The following is a 20,813-nucleotide window of genomic DNA, read 5'->3' as shown; positions in this document are numbered from 1 at the left end:
GATGGATGGGTGGATGGAAGCAGTGGGAAGGATTTCTGTCGAATGTATCATCTTTACACATTGCTGCAATACTTAACCTCTGTGCCACCAAAGAATTTATATTGATGGATCATAGGAATGCCTGCGGTGAGTCGCCTGCTCGCACAATCTAATCTGCAGCCTCTCCGTTTGGTGCACACCAGTTTAAAAAGTAAGAAAAAGCACAACAGTAGGTGGTTCATTCTAGCAACCTCGTGCCTGCTCCAAGTTCCTTTGGTGGATAGAAAGATGATGGTTAACAAGCTCTGAGCCTTGATGCTGGTCCATATATCATTGGATTTTAAAAATACTTAGTCTTTAGAGCAAGTTCCCCTGTTGACACAGGAGCATTTTTGTTTGTAAAGTGTGTGTGTGCACGCGCCACTAGATGCCTCTGGTTTGACACAAAAACATGTCAGATAAGATCAAGCACATACTGATACTTGTACCCTTGTTGGCTGAACTCATACTTCATAAGACACAGCTCATTGGCGACAGCACAATTCAATCAGTGCTCTAAAGAATGATGTGTCTTGCTTTTTTTCCCTTCTTTTTCTATTAATCTTTCTTACATGCATCATCGGGTCCGCCAGTATTGTATTTTTAGATCGGTTATTATAATCAAAGTTCACAACACGGGACGTGTAGAGGAGCGTGTTTCAGGCAGCCAATGGGAGTCGGCGTGTGAGTGCCTGCGGGCTTAGAGCTCATGTTTTGGTCGCTCCTGGCGTTGATCCTCTCTGGAGTCATGTGGGAGTGGATTGTAGACAACTCTGTAATTACACTGTCTACATGACATACTAATAGGGTTTGGCTTGTAATCCTATGTAACGACATCCTTTTCTTGCATCTTGTATGGAAGGTAACAACTGCGGCTGTGGCTTAATGTATATGGAGAAAAATCTGTAATAAAATTGTAATTAGTATGAAGTCTTCACAGCGATGTTTGTCCTGCTTAAGTGGTGCAGAGGTTCACATGCTGCCATCTTTGGGCAGATAATGTGTCTGAATGAAGCGGTGCTCTGTTTTCATTTTATCGTCACTAGGGAGGTTTCTGCTTCCTCGATTCCCCCGGGCTTTTTCGCTGAACAAACGCTGGTCTCCAAGGTGATGGATCTCCCAGGCCAGCGGCTTGCCTGATGCGGGGGCACATTTATCCTGTGTTGTCAGGGAGAGCCACCAGATTGGCTGGGGCGTCCCAGGCACTGCAGACCTACTCTAGCTGCGTGTGCACACAGAGGCCGTCGATAGTCCAAAACTGCTTTTATCAGAGAAACCTTGACCTCTGTTTGCCCGAGCTAAAACTGTCAAACAGAAGAAGAGCGAGAGAGAGAAAACAAATGGGCTTGTTTCAGAGCCGCATTTGGTCTTTGGGTCTGTGAAGAAGCTACAGCAGCAAGTCAGAGACACGTTACAGCAACACCTAAAGTGGAGCAGTTATTTTTCCACTGGGGGTTGAACGCTAGATGGGCGAACGACATAGAAATGACTTTGTGCTGCTTTTGTAAACCACTTTTTGAACTTTTGTACCTTTTCTGAATATCTACACAATCAGTGTTGACAGACTTCTTTTAAATGAGAGAACACAGGCTCTTTGTATTTGTGGTTACATGCATGCTCACTCTGCACAGACCTATTTCGAGCCAGACCAAACCCTGTTTGTTAGTAAATAAGTAAGAAAACGGTGGGAGATGTTGTGCAAACTAGATTTCTTTTTAGATATCTGATTAAATTTGGCTGCTGGGTTTCAAAGTCCTTTTACTTGATTCCAGGAAACTGAGCGATACTGCAGTGTTTCCCACAGATTTAGACTATTTGTGGCCAGTGAGGGACATGTGCATGCATGTATGTGCAGCTGAGGTTTTGTTATATTCATTTATAGAATAATTCCTTTCATAAGTTTCTACTCTGGAAATATTTTATAAGCCAAGTACTTTGTGACGGTGAATAACTGTACAATAAATCAGCTGCTTCTCCAGTTAGTCTCTAATCCTGCGGTTGTCTGACAGAACCGCAATGTGTGAAATTGTCTCAGGATGTGGGATGGGTGGACAAGGGATAAAAATGCCTGGCCAGCAAGCTGGGCTGGAATTCACTGGCTGGTAGCGACTGAACTTTCAAAATAAGAGCAAAGTGACTGTACACGAGGAAAACTGTGGTTTGGGTCATTCGGTCACTGTCATGGACTGCAGGTCCTTGTTCTGTGCTGCAGCCTCAGTGAGCTCAGTGCAGTGGCACATGGATTAGTTCTCCAGGTGCTGCAGGTTCTGATTCAAAGTTGATTTTCAGGACAGGTGGAGCACAGAGAAGTGGAGAGTGTACAACCATGAGATGAGATAGGATCTAAGCAACCCCTAACTAAATTTGGGACTTTGAGGGACATTTGTCTAATGCTTAGAGGTTGTCTGAAATTTTGGTACTTTAAAAAACTGCTGCCCTTGTGACCCAGCCTTGAATAAGCACAATAAAATGGTGATGGATGGATAGGAAAAACTGGTTTGCATGTAAGTTTGATATTAGAGGGTTAGGGATGTTCGTGTAAGATAAATATAAGCTGTTGTGTTTTATATGAAGCCAATTTCCCTGGCTCCCTCACTAAGTAAATACAGTTGACATAAATTAAAAGTAAACCTTTTTTTATGATCTTACCAAGTAAGCTGTGTACACTTTATTTCACTTTGCTGTCTGCTAATCATCTTTGGCTTTCAGTAGGCAAGAAATCTAGAGATAAGCACATCTTTTTGAGGCACAGTTGTTGTGAGACTTATGTTAACTTTTGCATTTTAAACTCGATCAAAATGTGGGAGATTGACTTGATATGTAGGACAGAGTAAAAAGAGTATAAATGTGAACTCTCACATAAAATAGGACACTTGGACACCATAGATGAGAAACTCGCTGTGGAAACTGACATCAATGACTGCAGCTTTATCAACCCAGCAAGCAAGCAAGTGGGGCCTGGGCTAGCTGGTTAGCAGCAACTGCACTTTCAAAATAAGGGCAAGGCAATGGCTACGAGGAGACTAATGGCAAATGGGGCTTGCCTCTCCGAAAGATGAAATATGAAAGTGAAATGAAGGTGATCTCTTTTTAGTGTGTACATATAGGGCATCTCTGTGCATGGGTGAGGACTCCAATTTCTTTCCACAGTCTAAAGAGATGCACGTTAGGTTAAGTGGTTATACTTAAATGTGTGTGAATGTGGGCACGAGGGATTGTCCATCTTTCTGTGTTAGTGCTGTGATACACTGGTGACCTCACTAGGTTGTACCCCACCTTTTGCTCCATGACAGCTGGAATAGGATCAAACATCCCAACTGGACGAACAGTTGAAAATGGATGTTTACATATAATTTTTAGTGCCTTATTTACACATTGTTTGCTAGTAGTGGCTGTTTTGATGGAAAACTCTTGTTTCGTCAACTAAATTAAAATAAAGAGAACATTTTCAAGGGTTAAAAATCTGAATTGCTAATTAGTCCAAAACAAAAACGGTGAGAATTGATCCCAATCTAGTGGATGAGCTTAAACATTGTCAGTACAAGTACTGTGTGTTTTGCATGTGTGTATATTTAAAAGCTAGCTGAAATGTGTGGCTCTTTGCACTTTGTAACGCTGCACATGCAATATTGCATGCAATATGTGGCTAAAATTAGCAGTGGTGGTAGAATCAGGTTAAACACAGGCCACTGCAGAATGTGGTTATGCATTGCTCTGGTCGAGTGGTTAATGTCTGCTCTGATGCGAGAAACTTGCAAACAATTTACAAAATTACTTGTTCACAACTTTCTGTCACAAAGAGAGAGGTGCTGCCGTCTGTCAGGGCTGTAGCCCTAGTACGTTGCAGGCATCAGAGACAGCAGCTAACTGGGGTTGCATGTTAGTAAAAGCCGAATAGTCTAATTTTTTATTTGGGTTTTTTTTTTGCATGCCAACTAGCAATGGCAGTAGCAACTTGTAAAGCCGGGCAACTAGATATACAGAACAATAAATTAACACTGTTTGAAATGCTCAGGGAACATTCCTGAAAGAGATGTGTTGAGAGAGGGAGACTAGCCAGACTGTTACCGGAAAACGATAGACGCCGAGCCACATGATACTGTCAGGGAGGCCACAACCTGGACACACACAATGAGTCAATTGTACCGAAGCTGTTCCTACACACTGACACTAAGTTTTTAAAGGAGTAGTACTCTTTGTTATCCCAGTCGCAGTAATCTTAAGGAGCTGCTTGTAGTTACTGAGTGTTGAGGAAGTATTTTTCATTGTCCTGTTTTCCAGTAACTTGTTACGCTACATAAGTCAGGCATTTTCTTCCTGAACAGGTTTCTTTTTCTGTTTCCACCGATCTTCCACTGTGAATCAATCAGCTACAGGAAGTTTTCTTTTGAGATACATTTAAGATATGAGGGTTAGCTCGTGACAAGTATTGACAGTATACTAACAAGCCAGAACATTACTTGTATACACAACACCTCGACCGTGCAGGACCGGAGATGCCGGCTGTCTTGATGCTCGCCGCTGAAGCACAGCTCCACTGTGAGACAAGCTGAGAGCTGGCATGCAGACAGGCAGCGCATACCGGATCCTGCCCATCCAGGAAAGACCCAAACGTCCTCTGTGGGCTATAAACAATAGGGCTTCTGGTTTTTTCGTGTCATGTTTGTGGGAACACAGAGAAAATGAGAGAGCATGTGACGAAGTCAGGGAAAGGGGAGTGGAGGTGGTGGCTCTACTGATCTGCTTGTGTGCTCATTCATTCCTACAGTGTGAGAGCATAGCGGAGGATCTCAGACCATTACTTAAAGTGAGAATCAAAATGCTGACAATAATTCACCCAATATTCTTTGGAGAAAATTCTTGTTGAGGTTAAAAAAAAGAACCTTTTCAAGAGTGATTTGAAAATGTGATGAAGGGAGTGAACGCAGCATCTAAAACGAGTGCAATAGCAAATTGGGAACATAAGAGTACAGATTCAGATGAGTTTAATTGCAAATTTAAGATGACTTTCTCTCAGATGTGACCAAATCTGACACTTTCATTCTCTACTATAAATTAATCGAGGAAGAAGCAGCATATGAATAAGGTGTTGTTTTTTTTGTTTTGTTTTTCCCCCAAATGTCTTCGTAAGATATTGGGAGAGCAAGATCATCATCCAGCTTCTTTGAGTGCTGGTCAGTTAGGCCCATCCCAGGATCAAAACCTTGGATGGATCTAACATGGAGATGTTACTGGAGATGATGATGGAGAATGCTCAGAATATCAGAGGGAGTCCACACAGGTTTACTTGAACAAAAGAGAATTCATTTAAAAACGAGGTGGAGGGGGCCAGAGAGTGTGAGTGCTTTATCTTTGCCAGCTTTTATAGCCTGGACGTCGAGTGAACTGCATCATCTCACAGCCCTCTCTCATCAGTCATCATGAAGAACAGCCTGCGACTAGACAGAGGAAGGGATGTCAGAAAAAGTTGTTTTGATTGAAATATATCTCTAAACTTCACAAATTTGTACCTGACATCTTATAATAATTAGGAAGACTATGACTACATGAATTCAAATTAAACAAATTGGAAAATACAAAATGGTAGCAACCCACTTAGCTTTGCTTTGACTCTGTCGTGATTTGCTCTGACCTCTCCGGGAACCGGCGCTACCAGCCGTCATTTACATTTCTAGGCTGTCGTGGTGCTGACGGAGCCACACCCTTTAGTTTTGTCTCATCATTAGAGGAGCTGTTTCCTCATTCCCTCTGGCACATAGCACTTTATACTTTAAAGGTGTGGTATTGCTTCCTGCTTTCTGTAATGTAGAAGTGGGATGTTGTCGATAAGGTTATTGACTGTTCTGCATTTGTGGGATGATTGATTGGTTCAGTCGGGTAGAAGAGGAGCTGTATGAAGCCTCTAATGAAAGCAAGCTGTAGCACTTGAAGCTTTCAGGCTGGCTGCTGCTTTGAATTTGAGTTTGGGTTGCAAATCTGCACCGGGACTCTTGTTCCTTCTATTTCTGTGTTTGTTTTAATAAAGTTGTGCACATGTTGTTCCAGAGCTGCTGGTGGAAGCTTTTCTATCACTGCGACACTTTTAGCAACCAAAGCGGTAATTAGCCCACCAATACAGCAACACTGGAGGGATTACTTGTCTATTTTTAAAAATACTGCCGACTGGAAATCGCTTTGCTACACCAAGCAATCATGACCAAGAGAGCCGCATGCCACATTGTTTCCCATCATTATACATGTGTCTTTGGAAAAAAGATGAAATGGTACTAGAGTGCCCCCCACCTCTTCACTTTATTTGTAATTCCTTACAAACATGGTATAAAACTACTTTTAAATGAGTTTCTCTACAGTTAAAACAAGAATATAGTCCGAGTGAAGTGTATTCGTGTGGAGGAGCCTCTTAGTCACACAATGTCACATCCACCTGTTCCTCCTTTAGTTCTGTGTCTACATCAGTTGACAGAAGCTGTTACAAGATAAAGATGAGATATAGGCTATATTTATCCTGGGAGTTGAGGAAATTACTAGTTTGAAAAGTCAAATATAGTATCACAAATCAAAATTTACATGAGAAAAGGCTCATTAAAATCTATGCACTCTTTTTAATTTTTGTAAAGTTGTCCCGTGAACCAGATTGCAGTCTTTGACTTCATGTTTTTTTTTTTTTATAGCTGCAATTTACAGATGACTCTGAATCTGTAAATTGCATCACATGCAGGCAGTCATACAGTTGCTATAAAAGGCTATGAGGATGTACTGAATAAAACGTCTGTGTTTGCATGATAGTGAATGCTGTGTAGAATGGGCACATTGTGGGTTGCAACTTCCTTGAGAAATGCTCGTCTGTACAAATATGACTTTAAGCCACTAGTCACAGGAAACCAAACATTACAAAATACAAGAGATTAAATAAAAATCTGCTGATCTGTTGGTTGGTATGTTCAATTCAAGGCCATGCTTATGTAGCATGGATCCAGAAAATAGCAAAGTGGTAACCGCTTGGAAGTATTTCATGTGAGCTACAAGAACATCTTTTCTTTGTAGGTTTGCAAAAGAATAGACTTGACTTCAAACTGTGGGCAAGTGAGTTGGCAGTGACCACTGAAAGCCATATGCTGTCTTTTTAATATTGTTAATATTTAAGTTTAAGACCTTGCTTTATAGTTTAGCTTATAGTTAGAATAAGGTTTATGATATGCTTTGTGACTTAGTTGAAATGGTTAAATTTGGGCGTAAGAGGCTTAGGAATGCATTATTGCGATTGAATATGCTTACAAAGATAGCCAAACAAACTCTGAGTGCGTGTCTTTTTCATACACGCAGAGGTCTGAAAAGAGAATGACTTTTAGCTAAAGTATGAGAAGAGTTTATCCCTGCGACGTCAAACTACACTGTACTTGTGCATGTCCCCAGCAATACAAATGTCAAGTTAGAGTGCTGTTGAGCTACACATACGGACAGATTTCTCAGATTACCAGTTGATGCTATGAGATGGCAGAAACAGCTGGCTAATAGGAAACTTAAGTGCTGAACATTTGGTCCTCTCCAGGCCAATCCTCACAGACATAAGTCCTGTGTAAACTCTGCAAAACTGAACCGCTCTCCCCAGAGGCAAAGGGGGGAAAGCTCCTGTCGTCACTGTTATTTATTACCATGTAAACTGTGGAGAATCCTTTGCACTCACAGTAGCTTTGCAGAAACCTCATCAGGCTGCGCAGTTACTACGCTGAGGGGTTGAGCTCTTACGTTGGGCCTCATGATCATTGTTTCAGTTGAGGGTTCCTCTTTCCTCCTGAGCTGCTCCCTCCTGTTTGTACAGGCAAAGGAAGCAGTGACTCAGAAAGCATAAATACACAACTTTACTTGTATACACGCAACGAAACGCACTTGCATAAACTGTGTACATGCACTACCTCCGAGCCCTAACCCCGGCAGCTGCGCCCATCCGTCCATCTCTCACTGAGTCTGTGCTGACTCGTCCTCACTGAAGAAAGCATGGCAGCAAAAGGAGCAGAACTTTTTGTCTACAGGACAGATGGAAGAAGAGAGAAATTACTATCAATGCCAGGATATTAGTTTGGGACATAGAGTTAGTAGTTTGGGGGTCTTGCAGAATTTATAAAGAAAGCTTAAGGATTCAGAAAGTAAAGGCGACAAGTAAATATTTCTGACCTTGTTGGCAGGCACCAGAAATAGTAGTTAGTTTAAATTAATAAATCTTTTAACATCCTTTTAACCTGTTAAAGGATTAATAAACAGGATAATCTGTTAAAATGTCACCTGAGGCTGCAGTGTCACTCTCTCTGCTATGAGAAGTAAACAAACCAGGTCAAAATCAGGGCAGTTGAAATTTGTACTTTTAATGGGGAACTGTGACATACAGCCGCTTGACTGTGGTGATGTGTGACACCAGGAAAGACGGCTGCACATGTCAAAATTGGAAACGGATTCAAATAGAAATACATACTCCTTTTTCTACGGCCAGTATTTAACATTGACCATTAAATTGTGCTCGGTTTTGACTCGTTTTCTCTTGTATTTTTTTTATCTTGAGGCTAAGCAGCTCCATTTTTGTTTTCTCTCTTATTAAATGCCTAGAAAACTGATCGCCAAAACCTTCCCTGGTGTCCGCTGAGCTTTAAATGAAGTGGAACAGAATACGCCTAGGAGCAGCTTTTTAAAAAGACATTTTAAATAATTTTAAAGTTTTAAAATTGCCTGCTTTTAATTTGAAGCATATCACGCTCTTATTACATAATAAATATTTGGCATTTGTGACTGAAAACATCGTTTTCTTTTGGATACTACACATGCGAGAGCAAACGTCCTCAATTCAGACGTCTTTAAGCTGCCTGATGTTAGTTCAGAGTCCGATTGCTCCCTTGTGATAATAACACAGGTGATTGTCATGTGAGCTCACGGTGAGGGCGTGGGTGCCATTTCTTGTTCTGTCCAGGCAGCGCCCTCCTCTAAATCAAAAGGAGCGTTTCCACTAAGGAGAACACATCTGAGGCAAACTTTCTTCTGCTGAAAGAGCAACCATGTCCCAATCTCATTATTATGGCATTATCTGGGGTTGATGTGTGAAAACGGCTTAAGCACCCAGCATGGTTGGTAGTCCACAGTGACTATGGAGACCTTTACACAGCTTTACAGGCCTTTGTATTAAACAGGGGCGGGGGGGTAAATCTAGGTTTGTTCCATGTTAGTAATCAACAGCACATAAATAAGATGCAAGACAAATAAGAGATTATGAAATACAGATTACAGCAATGTTTAAACAGCTTTAATGGGCCCAGCACAGAAAAAAGAATGAACATTGATGCGAATAAGAAAAAATTTATTGGCCTTATTTGTATATTTGATCCAGGACATCCCAGATACCGTCACTATATTGACCAAGCAGTTTTTATTGAGAGGAATTTTTACCTGTTTATTTATGACTAACGCAGAGCTGCTGGTAAGTGGCGACAGGCTCAGGTATGTCTTGCCCTGGCTTTCAGTTGTGTTTGCGCTCCACACTGATCAAAGTCACTTAGACAGGTGTAAGCGCTGTAGATGGCAGTCATGCTGTCAGCCACACCACCGTCACCACGCCCTTCTATCTGTGTGGCCTTTTCAGCCCTCCCGGGGGAGCTGCTGGAACCGGATAAGGGTAGTCATGGCTCAAAGTACCACTTAAGTGGAGCACAAACACTCAGGCGCATATGTGGACCGTTTTTAAAATTACGCCAAACAAAGGCGTATGTATACATGCGCCTGCTTTTCTCTGTGCTTCCTGCAGATTCTGTGAGAGTTAATAGAATTAGATGTACCGTCTTAAATGAAATGCACATGACCATTCATAGATGAAATTTGCAGCGTAGTGCTGGTGTGTTTGTGTATTTTGCTTCAGTCTCTCACACACGCAGACACGCAAAGTGGGAGATGGCGGGTGAGAGCAAAGGAAGTGGAATGATAGTTTATAGTTGTGAGTAGGTGGATGGTTGTATTGTTGGCTGATGCGTGTGTGGGTTTTCTGGTGAGGCCACTGGGAGCATTAAACTCCACACTGTGTTTAGACCGGAGTGGACTAGTCTAAACTGCATAATAAATACCATTACTCATTTGTGAGATAAAGGATGCGTGTCTGTAGTTCGTTGGAATTATGTTTTTGGTCAGTAGCTGAAGTCTTTGTCCCACTTAGTTGTGCAGGCTGTCCGGAGCACTGTGGGGCTCTATTGTTTACCCTCCATTCTTCATTAATAATCCACCGTCACCCCCTTTCTCTCGGCTCTCTCCTCTCCACTTTGCACACAATCTTCCTTTTCTCCTTGTGCTGTTCTCCCCACACGCCTTCTCTATCCTTCTTAGTCATTCCTTTCTTTTGTTATCTTTCAGCACTTTCTCCTTTAAAGTCTTCACCCCCTCCTCTTCTTCTCTGTGGTGCCCTCTCGGACAATGAAGGAATCCCCAGGCTGGGTCGGAGGAAGAGGGGAGAGCAGCTAGAGCTGGACTGTGACTGACAGCCCTGTGTGGGACTGGCTGTTTGGCCTTTGTCCCTCTGCCAAGGAAAATGGAGGGAACCCAGAGAGGTGGAACAGTGGGAAGGCGGAGGGAAGAAAGACCAGTTAGGGCATCATTCATGTGTAGAAGTTTTGGCCAAAGCCTCGCCTCCCCCTTCTCCTGCAGAGTAGCCCAAACATTGCTCCATGTGCTCCATTAGCACTGGCCTTGAAATGACCGAGATTGAAATCCTGCTGGTGTTGGTGCTTTTAGCTTCATATAGCTCTACACATACGAGGAGGACGAGAGCTAGGGAGCGGCCTTCTGTCTGTAGCCACTCATGTACTGACTGAGTTTATACCACAACAATGGCCACCGCTGTCTGTAGAGACAAGCGTCCAGTAATGAGCCTCTCTCGGGTGACCGACCAAGTTACTCAGTCAACCAGATCCTCTCAGCTTTTTATTTCCCCGGACACTGAAAGAGTTCAGGAAAGCACAAAAGCATGGGCTTTCCCCTCCCTTCTCTTTGAGCCCCTCACCCGATTGTGTGTGTGTATGTTTGTGTGTTGAGAGGGAATGGCTGTTTGGAAGAGTGGGGACATAAGGACTAGGCTGACAGGGCAGATTTGGCATGAGATTAGGGGGCCCAGGAATGTTTGGATAGGAATTTCAGTTGTGCATTAAAGAGAATTTTAATGACCGTATGTAATTTCCCTCTTTCTGGCACACTTGGGTTGATTTCATATGTGCATCCATTGATTAAGTGCTTTTTTTAAAGCAAGCTAAGACCTGAACCAGTGGGTTCAGTTGCATAGTTTTTGTTTTAGTTAGAACTAAGCCAGAAAAAGTTTATTCGTATATCAAGCACAATGAGCTACCACAAAGCTTTAGCATTACACTGTATAGTACTTTTGCAAAATGCTTCATACTGATGGAAAAAAAACAACACAAAAGGAACAATAGTGTAGTAAAAATAATGAAAGTAAAAGTTAAATCCATTAAAGAAACAGAGACTCAGTAAGAGAGTTATTAAAAGCAAACATTAAAATGATTACTTAAGACCAGCAACTTGGCTACAGAAAGACTAAACAAGTATGCTTTTATTTTTGAATTAAATAGTCATAATGTTATAAGTTTAACAGGATTCAGAAGATTAAAAAGGGGCTCAAAACCAGGCGGCCGGGTTCAGATAATCTGATGGGTCGAGTTGCTGATGGGTCGAGTTGCTTCATAGCTTAAGAACATATTGACGTCCTCAACCACGCAGAGCGTAAAAAACTGATAATAAAGTTTTGAACTAAGTCAAAAACTAATTGGAAGCCAATTTAATGACCTCAGCACAGCTTTGAAGACTTGGATTGTTACTTAACTTTTCTTCAGTCTGAATTACAATTAATTTCTTGAAATATGTTTTTAAAAAGTAGCTTTTAGTCAACAAACCGACATTTTTTTTAGATTGAAGTTTCTCCCTGATCCAGTGCAAATACCCTTTGTTTTAAAAAAAAAAAAGAAGAAGAAGAAGGTTGAATTAAGTTTTTGTGTGCGTGCTTGTAGATTGGCTTGCTCCGTCTCTAGTCAGATGGCAGGATTGGAGGGAAACTAAAAGCTAACTGGAATCACTTGATTGGAACACTGCAGCCTCTGTAAACATCAGGCCTGGTCTAACGGTCGAACGTCACTAATACAAAGCACGTACAGTCCACCCAGATTTCCTCATGGTATAAGTAGCCACATTTTAATTGGAGTTAAGTGAGGTTGACATGTATTTCCAGTGTATGTAGAAATACATGTAGATTTAAGACTTCTTCAGTGCACATGGCTGCTGCCTTAATGCCCAGACAGTCTTACTACTGTAGCCGGAGTTCTGAAGCTGGAATATGCAACACATTTTTGACAGTATTAGACAAAAGAAATTCATAATAACCTTTAAGCATGTTGTAATTGGAGTGATCTGAGAGTGAAGTGGACTCCTGGACTCTCAGGATTTAGAAAATATAGCTTGGAATGGGAGACTTCACCAATTGCAGGTGTTTCCTCAGATCGCATCATAGCTGTGTAGACAGAGTCTGTGCAGTGGTGCGTGGGTTAAGCAGAGGACTTTAACTTGGGAGTGTGAGGTGTTTCAGTGGATTTAGGGCACTGTGGCAATGGGGCTATTCCTTCTTAAATAAATTATGTAATTATTTTTCCCCTGCAAAGAAGTTATTTGCCAAGTACTTTGTGACTGAACAAATAAAGGATCAAACTAATTAGCTCCACCATCCTGGACAGTAGCTGGAGTGGCCCTCCAGATGAGGACAATGACTATCGTTGCCATTTGCAGTGCAGTATGGTGGAGTGCAGTTTGGGACAAGACACTGAAGCAGCTGAATGATAGAGAAGACCACCAGGGCACTGACTTGCTGGGACTGAACTTTTAAAAACTTTAAAAAGAAGTGAAATTTAAAAATGCTAAAATTAGTTGCCAAATAATCCTGGGTGACTCGCCCATGTAGAGTCCGTGCGAACAACACCGGTGTTGAAGACTATAATACTCTGCATACTCATGTGCTCTGAGTTAAAGACCTACAAAGCAGGATCTCCTTTGGTATGCCTAAATGATGACTGTGATGAACAAGCATGCGTGCAAACACATCCTGAGGCACATAGCCCTCGTCTGAGTGCAATGCAGCCTAAACAGGACGAAGCATCTAGGGAGCTTCCATGCACTTAAAGGTAGCATGCCTTTAGCTTAGTGTTTGTTTTTGTTAGATGCATTGCTCTCTATAGCAGGCAGGGTGATCGGGCTTGATTTTACTCTATACAATGAGGAATTTCCTGAATAAGTACACACTGCACACAAAACATTTCACCCAAGTTAAACAGACCCAGTCCTCCCACTAGTGAAATCTTACCAGAATCCAACTGCATCTGTGCAGCTGTGTCAATTCTCATAACTAACTTGCATGCAGTTGGGTCACTGACCAAACGTGCAAAGTTGGTGCAAAAATATAAATGCAAAGCATAAAACCCACAAAAGGGAAAAACAAAACAAACCATGACAGAGAGGAACCTCGCCTTCAGGTTTTAGGTGAAGGGGGAGGCAAGAGGTTTTATTTTTTATTTTTTATTTTTTTAAGGCTGATCCAAAGTCAATTAAACCTAAACACATCCATGTGTTTGTTTCATAACTGATGAAGTCCAGCATGTGTAGCTTACCTTCTGTTCCTGTTTCAGTTACCTTCTATTTTGTGTTTGTGACATCGTGCCTCCAATAAAAACTGGCCCGTCTGCTGAACGAGACGTCCTGATCAAACAAATATTTAACCGTCTGCTTTTCTAGGGCTTGGCTACTGTTTCTAGTTTGAATGTTTTTCTGTAGGCACAAGTGAAACTTGAAAGTGGGCTGTATTGACTGATATGCTGCACATTACTATAAGTGTTCTGACACCCCGCACTGCCACACTGCCCTCTGCTGACGCCTGTGGTCTGCCCCCTTCACTCCCTGCTGCTATGCAGTAAAACATCCTCCTGTTCACAGCTTCGCTCTCTTCCTTGTACAAACAGCTCTTGTCGGAGCCTCATTAAAACACTCTGGTTGCAAAGTCGTAAAAGAAAAGCATCACACTGGTCTCGTTGTCACCAGTGTGTCATCTCGCTCCAGAAATAGTTACCGTCACGTACATATTTGCAGTCCTGCAAATCCCACTGAAGTGACTGAACAGACTGCCACGCTGCGCTGAAGAGACAACAGTGTGGGTACACAACTTGTAATTCCTGATGACCCATTGACCAGTATGACACTGCTTGTTTTCCAGTGTTTGATTTGAAAATAGATCAGTCATGGTGGAAGCGTCAAAGACATCAGACCCGGGTCTCATTGAGGGAGCTGACATTTATTAGCCGTTCTGAAATTAGATGCATTCAAGAGCAGATTTTATTGTTGTTCTTGTTCTTGTTTTTGTTTACAACATTTTATTTAGTTATTCACCCTGATGTGGTTGCAGTGACAGATGGGGTAATATTGCACGGAGGGTATGGACTGTGTATGTAGACTGGATTCATCTGGTAACTTAGGTAATGTGAGGTAAATGCACGAGACCTGTTGATGCGTGTGTTCCAATTATTCAAAATAAACACTGAGACCAATGCAAATTCCAGGAGTTTGCTGGGAGTAATGGCAAAACAGGAGGGCGTTGGAGTGTTGGCACTTACGCTCTCCTTATTGATCAAATTCTGGGTAACAAGTGTGCAGAAAAAAGCTCCCTGTAACTAGTAGTCGTAGTGTCGTCTCCCTCCAGGAGCTTAAAAACTCTGGTTCAAGTGTGGGGGTTCTAACACCACCCTGAGGGGTTTTTCATCTTTAAGTTTTTCCTGTTCTGCCCAGTAAGGTTTCCTCCTCCCCTCCCAGAGGCTGGTTCCCACCTGGCTCCTGCACATGGTTACCTGTTCACATGATCACCTCTCAGCTCCTGTTTCTCGTTTCTGCCATTTGATCCCTCTCACCTGCTCCTCAATGAGCCAACGCCCACTCTCTGTTTATTTTCTCTGTTTATGTTCTCCTCCCATTTCACTCGCCATCAGGTGGGGAACTTCCAATCAGAATTTTGGAAAGTACCGGCGAGCCCGTCATTGCGCTGCCAGCAAAAGACGAGCCAAATTTTTGGGGTATAAATGCCTTTTAACCCCTGCCAAACGAAACGCATCGCTAGTTATCAGGAAATGTCTGTCATTGAGGAAACCAGTGGAGCTGAACACAAGCTTAAACACAGAGCTTTCTCTCGGGATGTTTGTTTTTACCCTTATGTCAGACAAAATCCTCATAATACACATGAAAGAAGATTTGGCGCTATCTGATTTATTTCATATTTATGCAACGGTTCGGAAGCTGTAGCGTAAGCAGGTTTTTTAAAATCTTTAATCCACAGTGGAGGAGGAAGAGCTTAGAAATTGTTTGGATTTTTCAGTTTAGTAAACGAATCATTGGTGATTGAAACACAAAAGTTGTTTTCAGCAGAAGATGCTGCTGATGGCTTGAGGTTTAATTTGAATTAAGGTCGAGGCTCCAAGCTTGCGGACGTGAGGGCACTCTATGTTCAGAAAAACAACCCGAAGAATAACTTTATACAAATTCCTTTTCCAGAATGCTTTAGTCTGCAAGTTCCTGAAGGCTGTTCCTCCCTGTCCGAGCAGTTGATGGGACTGTTGACAGGGTGGACAGTGGATCCTCTGTGGGCAGTACAATCCGGGTCTGATTGAGGGGTTAATAACTGCATAGTTCTGTCCTGTTACTCTTGCTGCTCCTCGCCAGCTTGTCTTGTCTGTCCATCTGAGCAGCAGATGACACGCACACAGTGCGGCTGGCGGAGGAATGTTTCTGAACGCTCTCCTCTCCAACAACCGGGCTCTTGTGAAAGCACTTGGCACGGCCACAGCCGCAGCACTCTTCCCAGCTCTGCGAACGAAAGCCACTTTGTTTGGCTGCCGTTGCCATGGTGTGGAGGAATTTATTTTTTTTTTTTTGGGAGAATATAAGGATGGATTTTAATCCCCCCCCCCCTTTTTTAAACCAGTTGTTTAGATGCTGCCCTCTTTTGCACATAAAGGATGTTTCATGTTGAATTTATGGTTGGGCAGAGAGGAATGTCAACAACACTTGAGAAACACAACTGAAATCGTTTGTAGGACTTTTGACCAAAACAATGAACTAATTTATCTATTAGGTGTTTGTTGGAGTCATTTACTTATCTTGTGTGTCAATTTTTGTGCCACAAAAACACTAATCTGCTTATCTTTTGTTTTGTATCACCACACACGGTTTTTCCTTTCTCATAATGTGCCGTTGTGGGGGTATAGTTAAATTAAAGAGTCTGTGTTACCTTATTTTACAGAAGTTTCTGCATTTTCCTGTAATTTGATAATAATAACAAAAACTGGTTGGAAAATATTTTTATTACCGTCCTTCAGGGAAGGTTAACACTTCCTTGAAGAGAGGCAGTATTATTTTTGGGATTGCTGCCAGACCTTTGACCTTGTTTCAAGTTTGCTGTTGATATAATCAGTAGAATTAATCAATAAGGAAAGGAATCATTAATTGCGCCCTGTAATCATAACTAAATTGTGGATATGCCTGAGGCTGCATGTGGACCATCTTCAGCTCTTAATTTTATGTGAGATCGCATTGCTCTTACTACTCCTGGTCTAAAAAGGAACATTAATAAAGCTGAAACAACTAGTACATCAGTTAATCCAGGGACTGAAATCATGAGATTTTTTTGATCATTAATTCTCAAATGCTATCATCCTGCTGCTTGTGCATTGAGCCTGATTGAAAGAGTTATTCTGACTAATGTTGTTTAATGTGTGTTTACAGCCTTTCTTCAGACTACTGAACCTCCGGAAACTCGGCCTGAGCGACAATGAGATCCAGAGACTCCCGCCTGAGGTGGCTAACTTCATGCAACTGGTGGAACTGGACATCTCCAGGAACGGTACAAGCTCACTGCGAACCATCTGTCATAACTCTCATAAAACCACCCTTTGACACATTTTTTTTAAAAGTATGTCCTCATATGGGGATAGTGACTTTAGTTTACAGCATAAAACAATAAAGTCACCACTGTTTAGCAAAGTATAGAAAACATTATGAAGTAAAAGGACTCAGGAGGACATAACCAGTGTCTTGATCGCCCAGGACCAGTAAGAACTGCATATTGGGCAAGTTCATTGGCCAACTTTGTAATGAAGTTTCCACCAGTGACAGTTGTGTTCACCCGTGAAACCCCTCTCTAACAAACATTTATCTTTTTATGCTGCCACCCACTTATTTTCACATTAAATGAAGTGACTTTGACTTAAAAGGTCCAAATCTGATGGTTTTAAACAACTAAACTCATCTTCATATCAATGGGACTGACAGTTTTTACCCGTCACTGAATGTAGCTTCCAGAGTATGACACGATGTGTGCTCTTTATACATGCAGAAAGTACTGATGCAGGGGTCACATTGGCTTCAGTTAAGTTAAGCTTTATGTTATAAAATTGGGGTCAGGGTGTATGAGATTAGTGAAATAAAGCGGTTAGTCTTATTGGGGTTGAAAGACAACATGAAGCCAACGCTGTTCATGGCCAGACAGCACAAGTGCTTCATTCGCAACGGTGACTAAAAATCGATGCATGACTACGGTAAAACGTACCACAACTATGTGTAGAAATAAAAAGAATACAAGGTTAAAGCCCAGAAACATCTATTTTTCATATCAGCGGTCCAGCCTCGTGCCGAAGCCTCGTTTCTCTGACACACACAGTGAGCTGTGAGGAGCTGCCTCTGTGCCTGAGACGGCGAACCCAGGTGAAGTCAAAGAAAACACTTTTCTAGACTTCACAACAGCAGCCCTTGTTACTCTAATCATAATAATCATAATAAAACCAGTGAGGGTAAAAAGCCAGTAGTAGCACTTTATCAAATCACCTGTTCCACAAGGTTAGACATGAAGCTTCAGCTTCTCCCATAAACCATCACTTTATTTAACACCATGATGAAGATTTTAGAAATGAAACCTGCCTGTATGCAGATTAATTGCTGGAGTAGTTTTCTATGATCTTTATATTTGCATTTTACATCTTTAAGTTTGCTTCAGGTTGACAGCAGTCTTTCGTTGTCACTGCAATACCTGCAGCATGCAGTGGAAACAAATTTTTGCACCCCAGTGTAAGGAGAGCATGGTCAGATCAGTTAAATATTAGCTAGCCCTCTGTGCCAGATTCAGATAGCCATCTATAAATGTACGCCTAAATGACAAAACCATCCAAATCAAACTGCTGATTCTGCCCTCGGTCAGAAAGGTAAGGTGAAACCCACATCTGAGTTTGCCCAGCGATATTATTTTCTGCTGTAATGCGCACAAATATCTTGCCCTTTCCACGTCCTTGAATACTTCACATACACAAACGCCGTGGTAGTGGCAGAAAGGTCTCTGTGTTAGATAGGAGACATCTGCCCTGCTACACACTGCATCAAGTGCTGGGGGAGGCAGTGTGCAGTGGCCTGTGAGGGCCTTTCCCATCTGTCTGCCTGTCTGCTTCCCCACTCCTGCTGCAGGACAGTGCTGAGCCAGATAAATGTGATTGGCTGCTTGGCTCTGTAGGGATTTCTGAGTGTGCACCTGCAGCATCCAGTAGTGAAAATACACTTTGCAATGATGCCACTAGGTCATATTTCCTCCCCTGCCTTTTTATATGTGCACTAGACTAAGCAACCAAGAGTAAAGTAAACATTTAAGCTGTTTGGCACTGTACAAACTATTTTGCTACCTCTTAATATCAAGGTAAGGTGGCGTCGTTGACCTGCCTTCTGGATAGGACTAATTTCAGCAGGGCTGTGACGTACTCTCAGGGTGCCAGGCAACTACAGTGTCCAGGAGATGAGACTTTCTGCTCGTCCCATGTAAAGTTTTAATCATTGGCCCCAAAATTAATATGATTATATACTTCTAACTTAGTTTATAATATCACAGCATAGTTATTAGTAGACTTATATTTTAGCTTACGACAACAAATCTGCAAAAGGTTTAGTAACTGAAACCTTAAAACTAGAGCTGGGCGATAGAACGATAACGATATGTATCGCGATATAACTTTTACTCGATAGAGAAATTAAGCTATCGCGATAGACCTCGCCGCTCTTGTCCTCAAAAAAAAAAAAAAAAAAAAAAAAAAAAAGGTCAGCCAATCCAAACTAAGTAGCGCAGAGCCGAACCAATCACAGCCGCAGCGTCACGTAGCGTGACTTGTTACGTACAGCACAAGTGCCAAGCCGCACGTGTGTTTGTTTGGGAAGCAGCCAGCGGGTAATGGAGCCAGCGCGTAATGGAGGAAATGAGTGTGCCGACTAGAAAAATCAACCGAGCGTGACCGAAGAGAAAACAGATGATGGTTCCAATGCCGGAGAGATTGTCGAACGGAAGAGCCATAGAAGTTCCGTAGTGTGAAGGTATTTCGGCTATTTCAAGTCTGACAAAAAACAGAGTAGCGTGCACTGTAAATTGTGCCGAAAGCAAGTCTGGAAATACAATAAACTGGTGCATGCGTCACACTGTGCGCCACGTTATTGTTTCGGTGAAATGAATTTCTACAATACTGTTACTGTTAATTCTACTCTCTGCAGTGTTTAAATGCTTACATATACACACAGTTACTGTCCCTCCACACATACGACTCGGTTCTGCTTCTATGCCCCAGCTTTGTTTACTTTTTCCCACCGAGGCTTCTAGACTTCTGATTGGCCAACATTTCGGCACGGTTAGGAATCTAGCGCCACCTGCTGCTTTGGCATGTTCATAGCAGCGTTTTCCTTCATTTCTGCCTTTATGTGTGGACGGGATTATTTTTTAAAACGAAAACGGAAAATCTCCGTTTTCAAAAATACCCGTGTACGTGTGGACGTAGCCTCAGTCTCTGACTGGAAGCGCTAATTCGTCATTCGGCTTTTGTCAGACTAAAGTAACTGTTAAAACTGTTTGAAAAGCTCAGCTATACAACAAGGAGAGATTGAGAATTTCCTTTTAGTTCTCAGTTTATTTGATATTGACAAAAGTTAGTCAGTTTTGTCTGTTCTTCTGTAAAACAAACTAAGATTTATTTTTAGAATTAATATTTTGTTTCTAAGTGGAATTGACAATTTAGTCTGTTTCGTTTGTTCTATTTTGAAACTTAAACGCTTTAGCGGCTGCCTTGTGTGTAGTTTGCAATATTTGCCTTTATTTATCTGAAAAAGTCTCATGTTCCTTAAGTACATCTACCCTGTTGAACTTATTATGGGAAATAAATATTTAAATAAAAACAAGCTGCTGATTATTTCACATTTTACTTGTGAGCAACGGCACATTTAAATCTTACAAATATAGTTATTTGGCTTATATCGTGATAGATATCGTTATCGCCTGAAATGAAAAAAACATATCGTGATATGAAAAAATCTCGTATCGCCCAGCTCTACTTAAAACAACTATTGATGGAGTCTTGCTGCAGGTATCGACAGAGGTGGTCAGCTGTGTAAGACCTCGGGTGGATGGGAGCAGGTGGATGGGAGCAGGTGGATGGGAGCAGGTGAACGGCTCGCTTTCATTCACATTTAAACTGTGAAGAGTCTGTTTGATGACTCATAACTGAACAGCCAGTTTGCTGCACACGTCGACTCCGAAGGTGGACATGCTCTGTGTTGGTATGAAACATGTCATGCTTTTTGGCATCTGTTGAACATAGTATTTACACGAAGAAGCATTGTTTTAATCATAAAACTACTATTATTTACTCATTTTTTTCACTTTT

General features: G+C 41.9%; 1 protein-coding gene across 4 annotated transcripts in view; it reads left to right on the top strand.

Annotated features, from left to right (window-relative positions):
- Positions 1-20,813, top strand: part of scrib (scribble planar cell polarity protein) — an 80,085-nt gene that overhangs the window by 14,663 nt on the left and 44,609 nt on the right. For all 4 annotated transcript variants that reach the window (XM_085286872.1, XM_085286874.1, XM_085286876.1 and 1 more), the window contains exon 2: positions 16,858-16,975. In XM_085286872.1, the coding sequence (XP_085142998.1) occupies positions 16,858-16,975 (118 nt within the window). The remainder of the gene's footprint in view (positions 1-16,857; positions 16,976-20,813) is intronic.

The sequence above is a fragment of the Mchenga conophoros genome, linkage group LG9 (genome assembly GCF_057382185.1).
Source record: "Mchenga conophoros isolate Kocher_MC1m ecotype Shallow Benthic linkage group LG9, M_conophoros_male_GT1.1, whole genome shotgun sequence".
NCBI classification, from domain to species: Eukaryota; Metazoa; Chordata; class Actinopteri; order Cichliformes; family Cichlidae; genus Mchenga; species Mchenga conophoros.
Note: the sequence above shows the minus strand (reverse complement) of the source record. Positions and strands in the feature narration are given on the sequence as shown.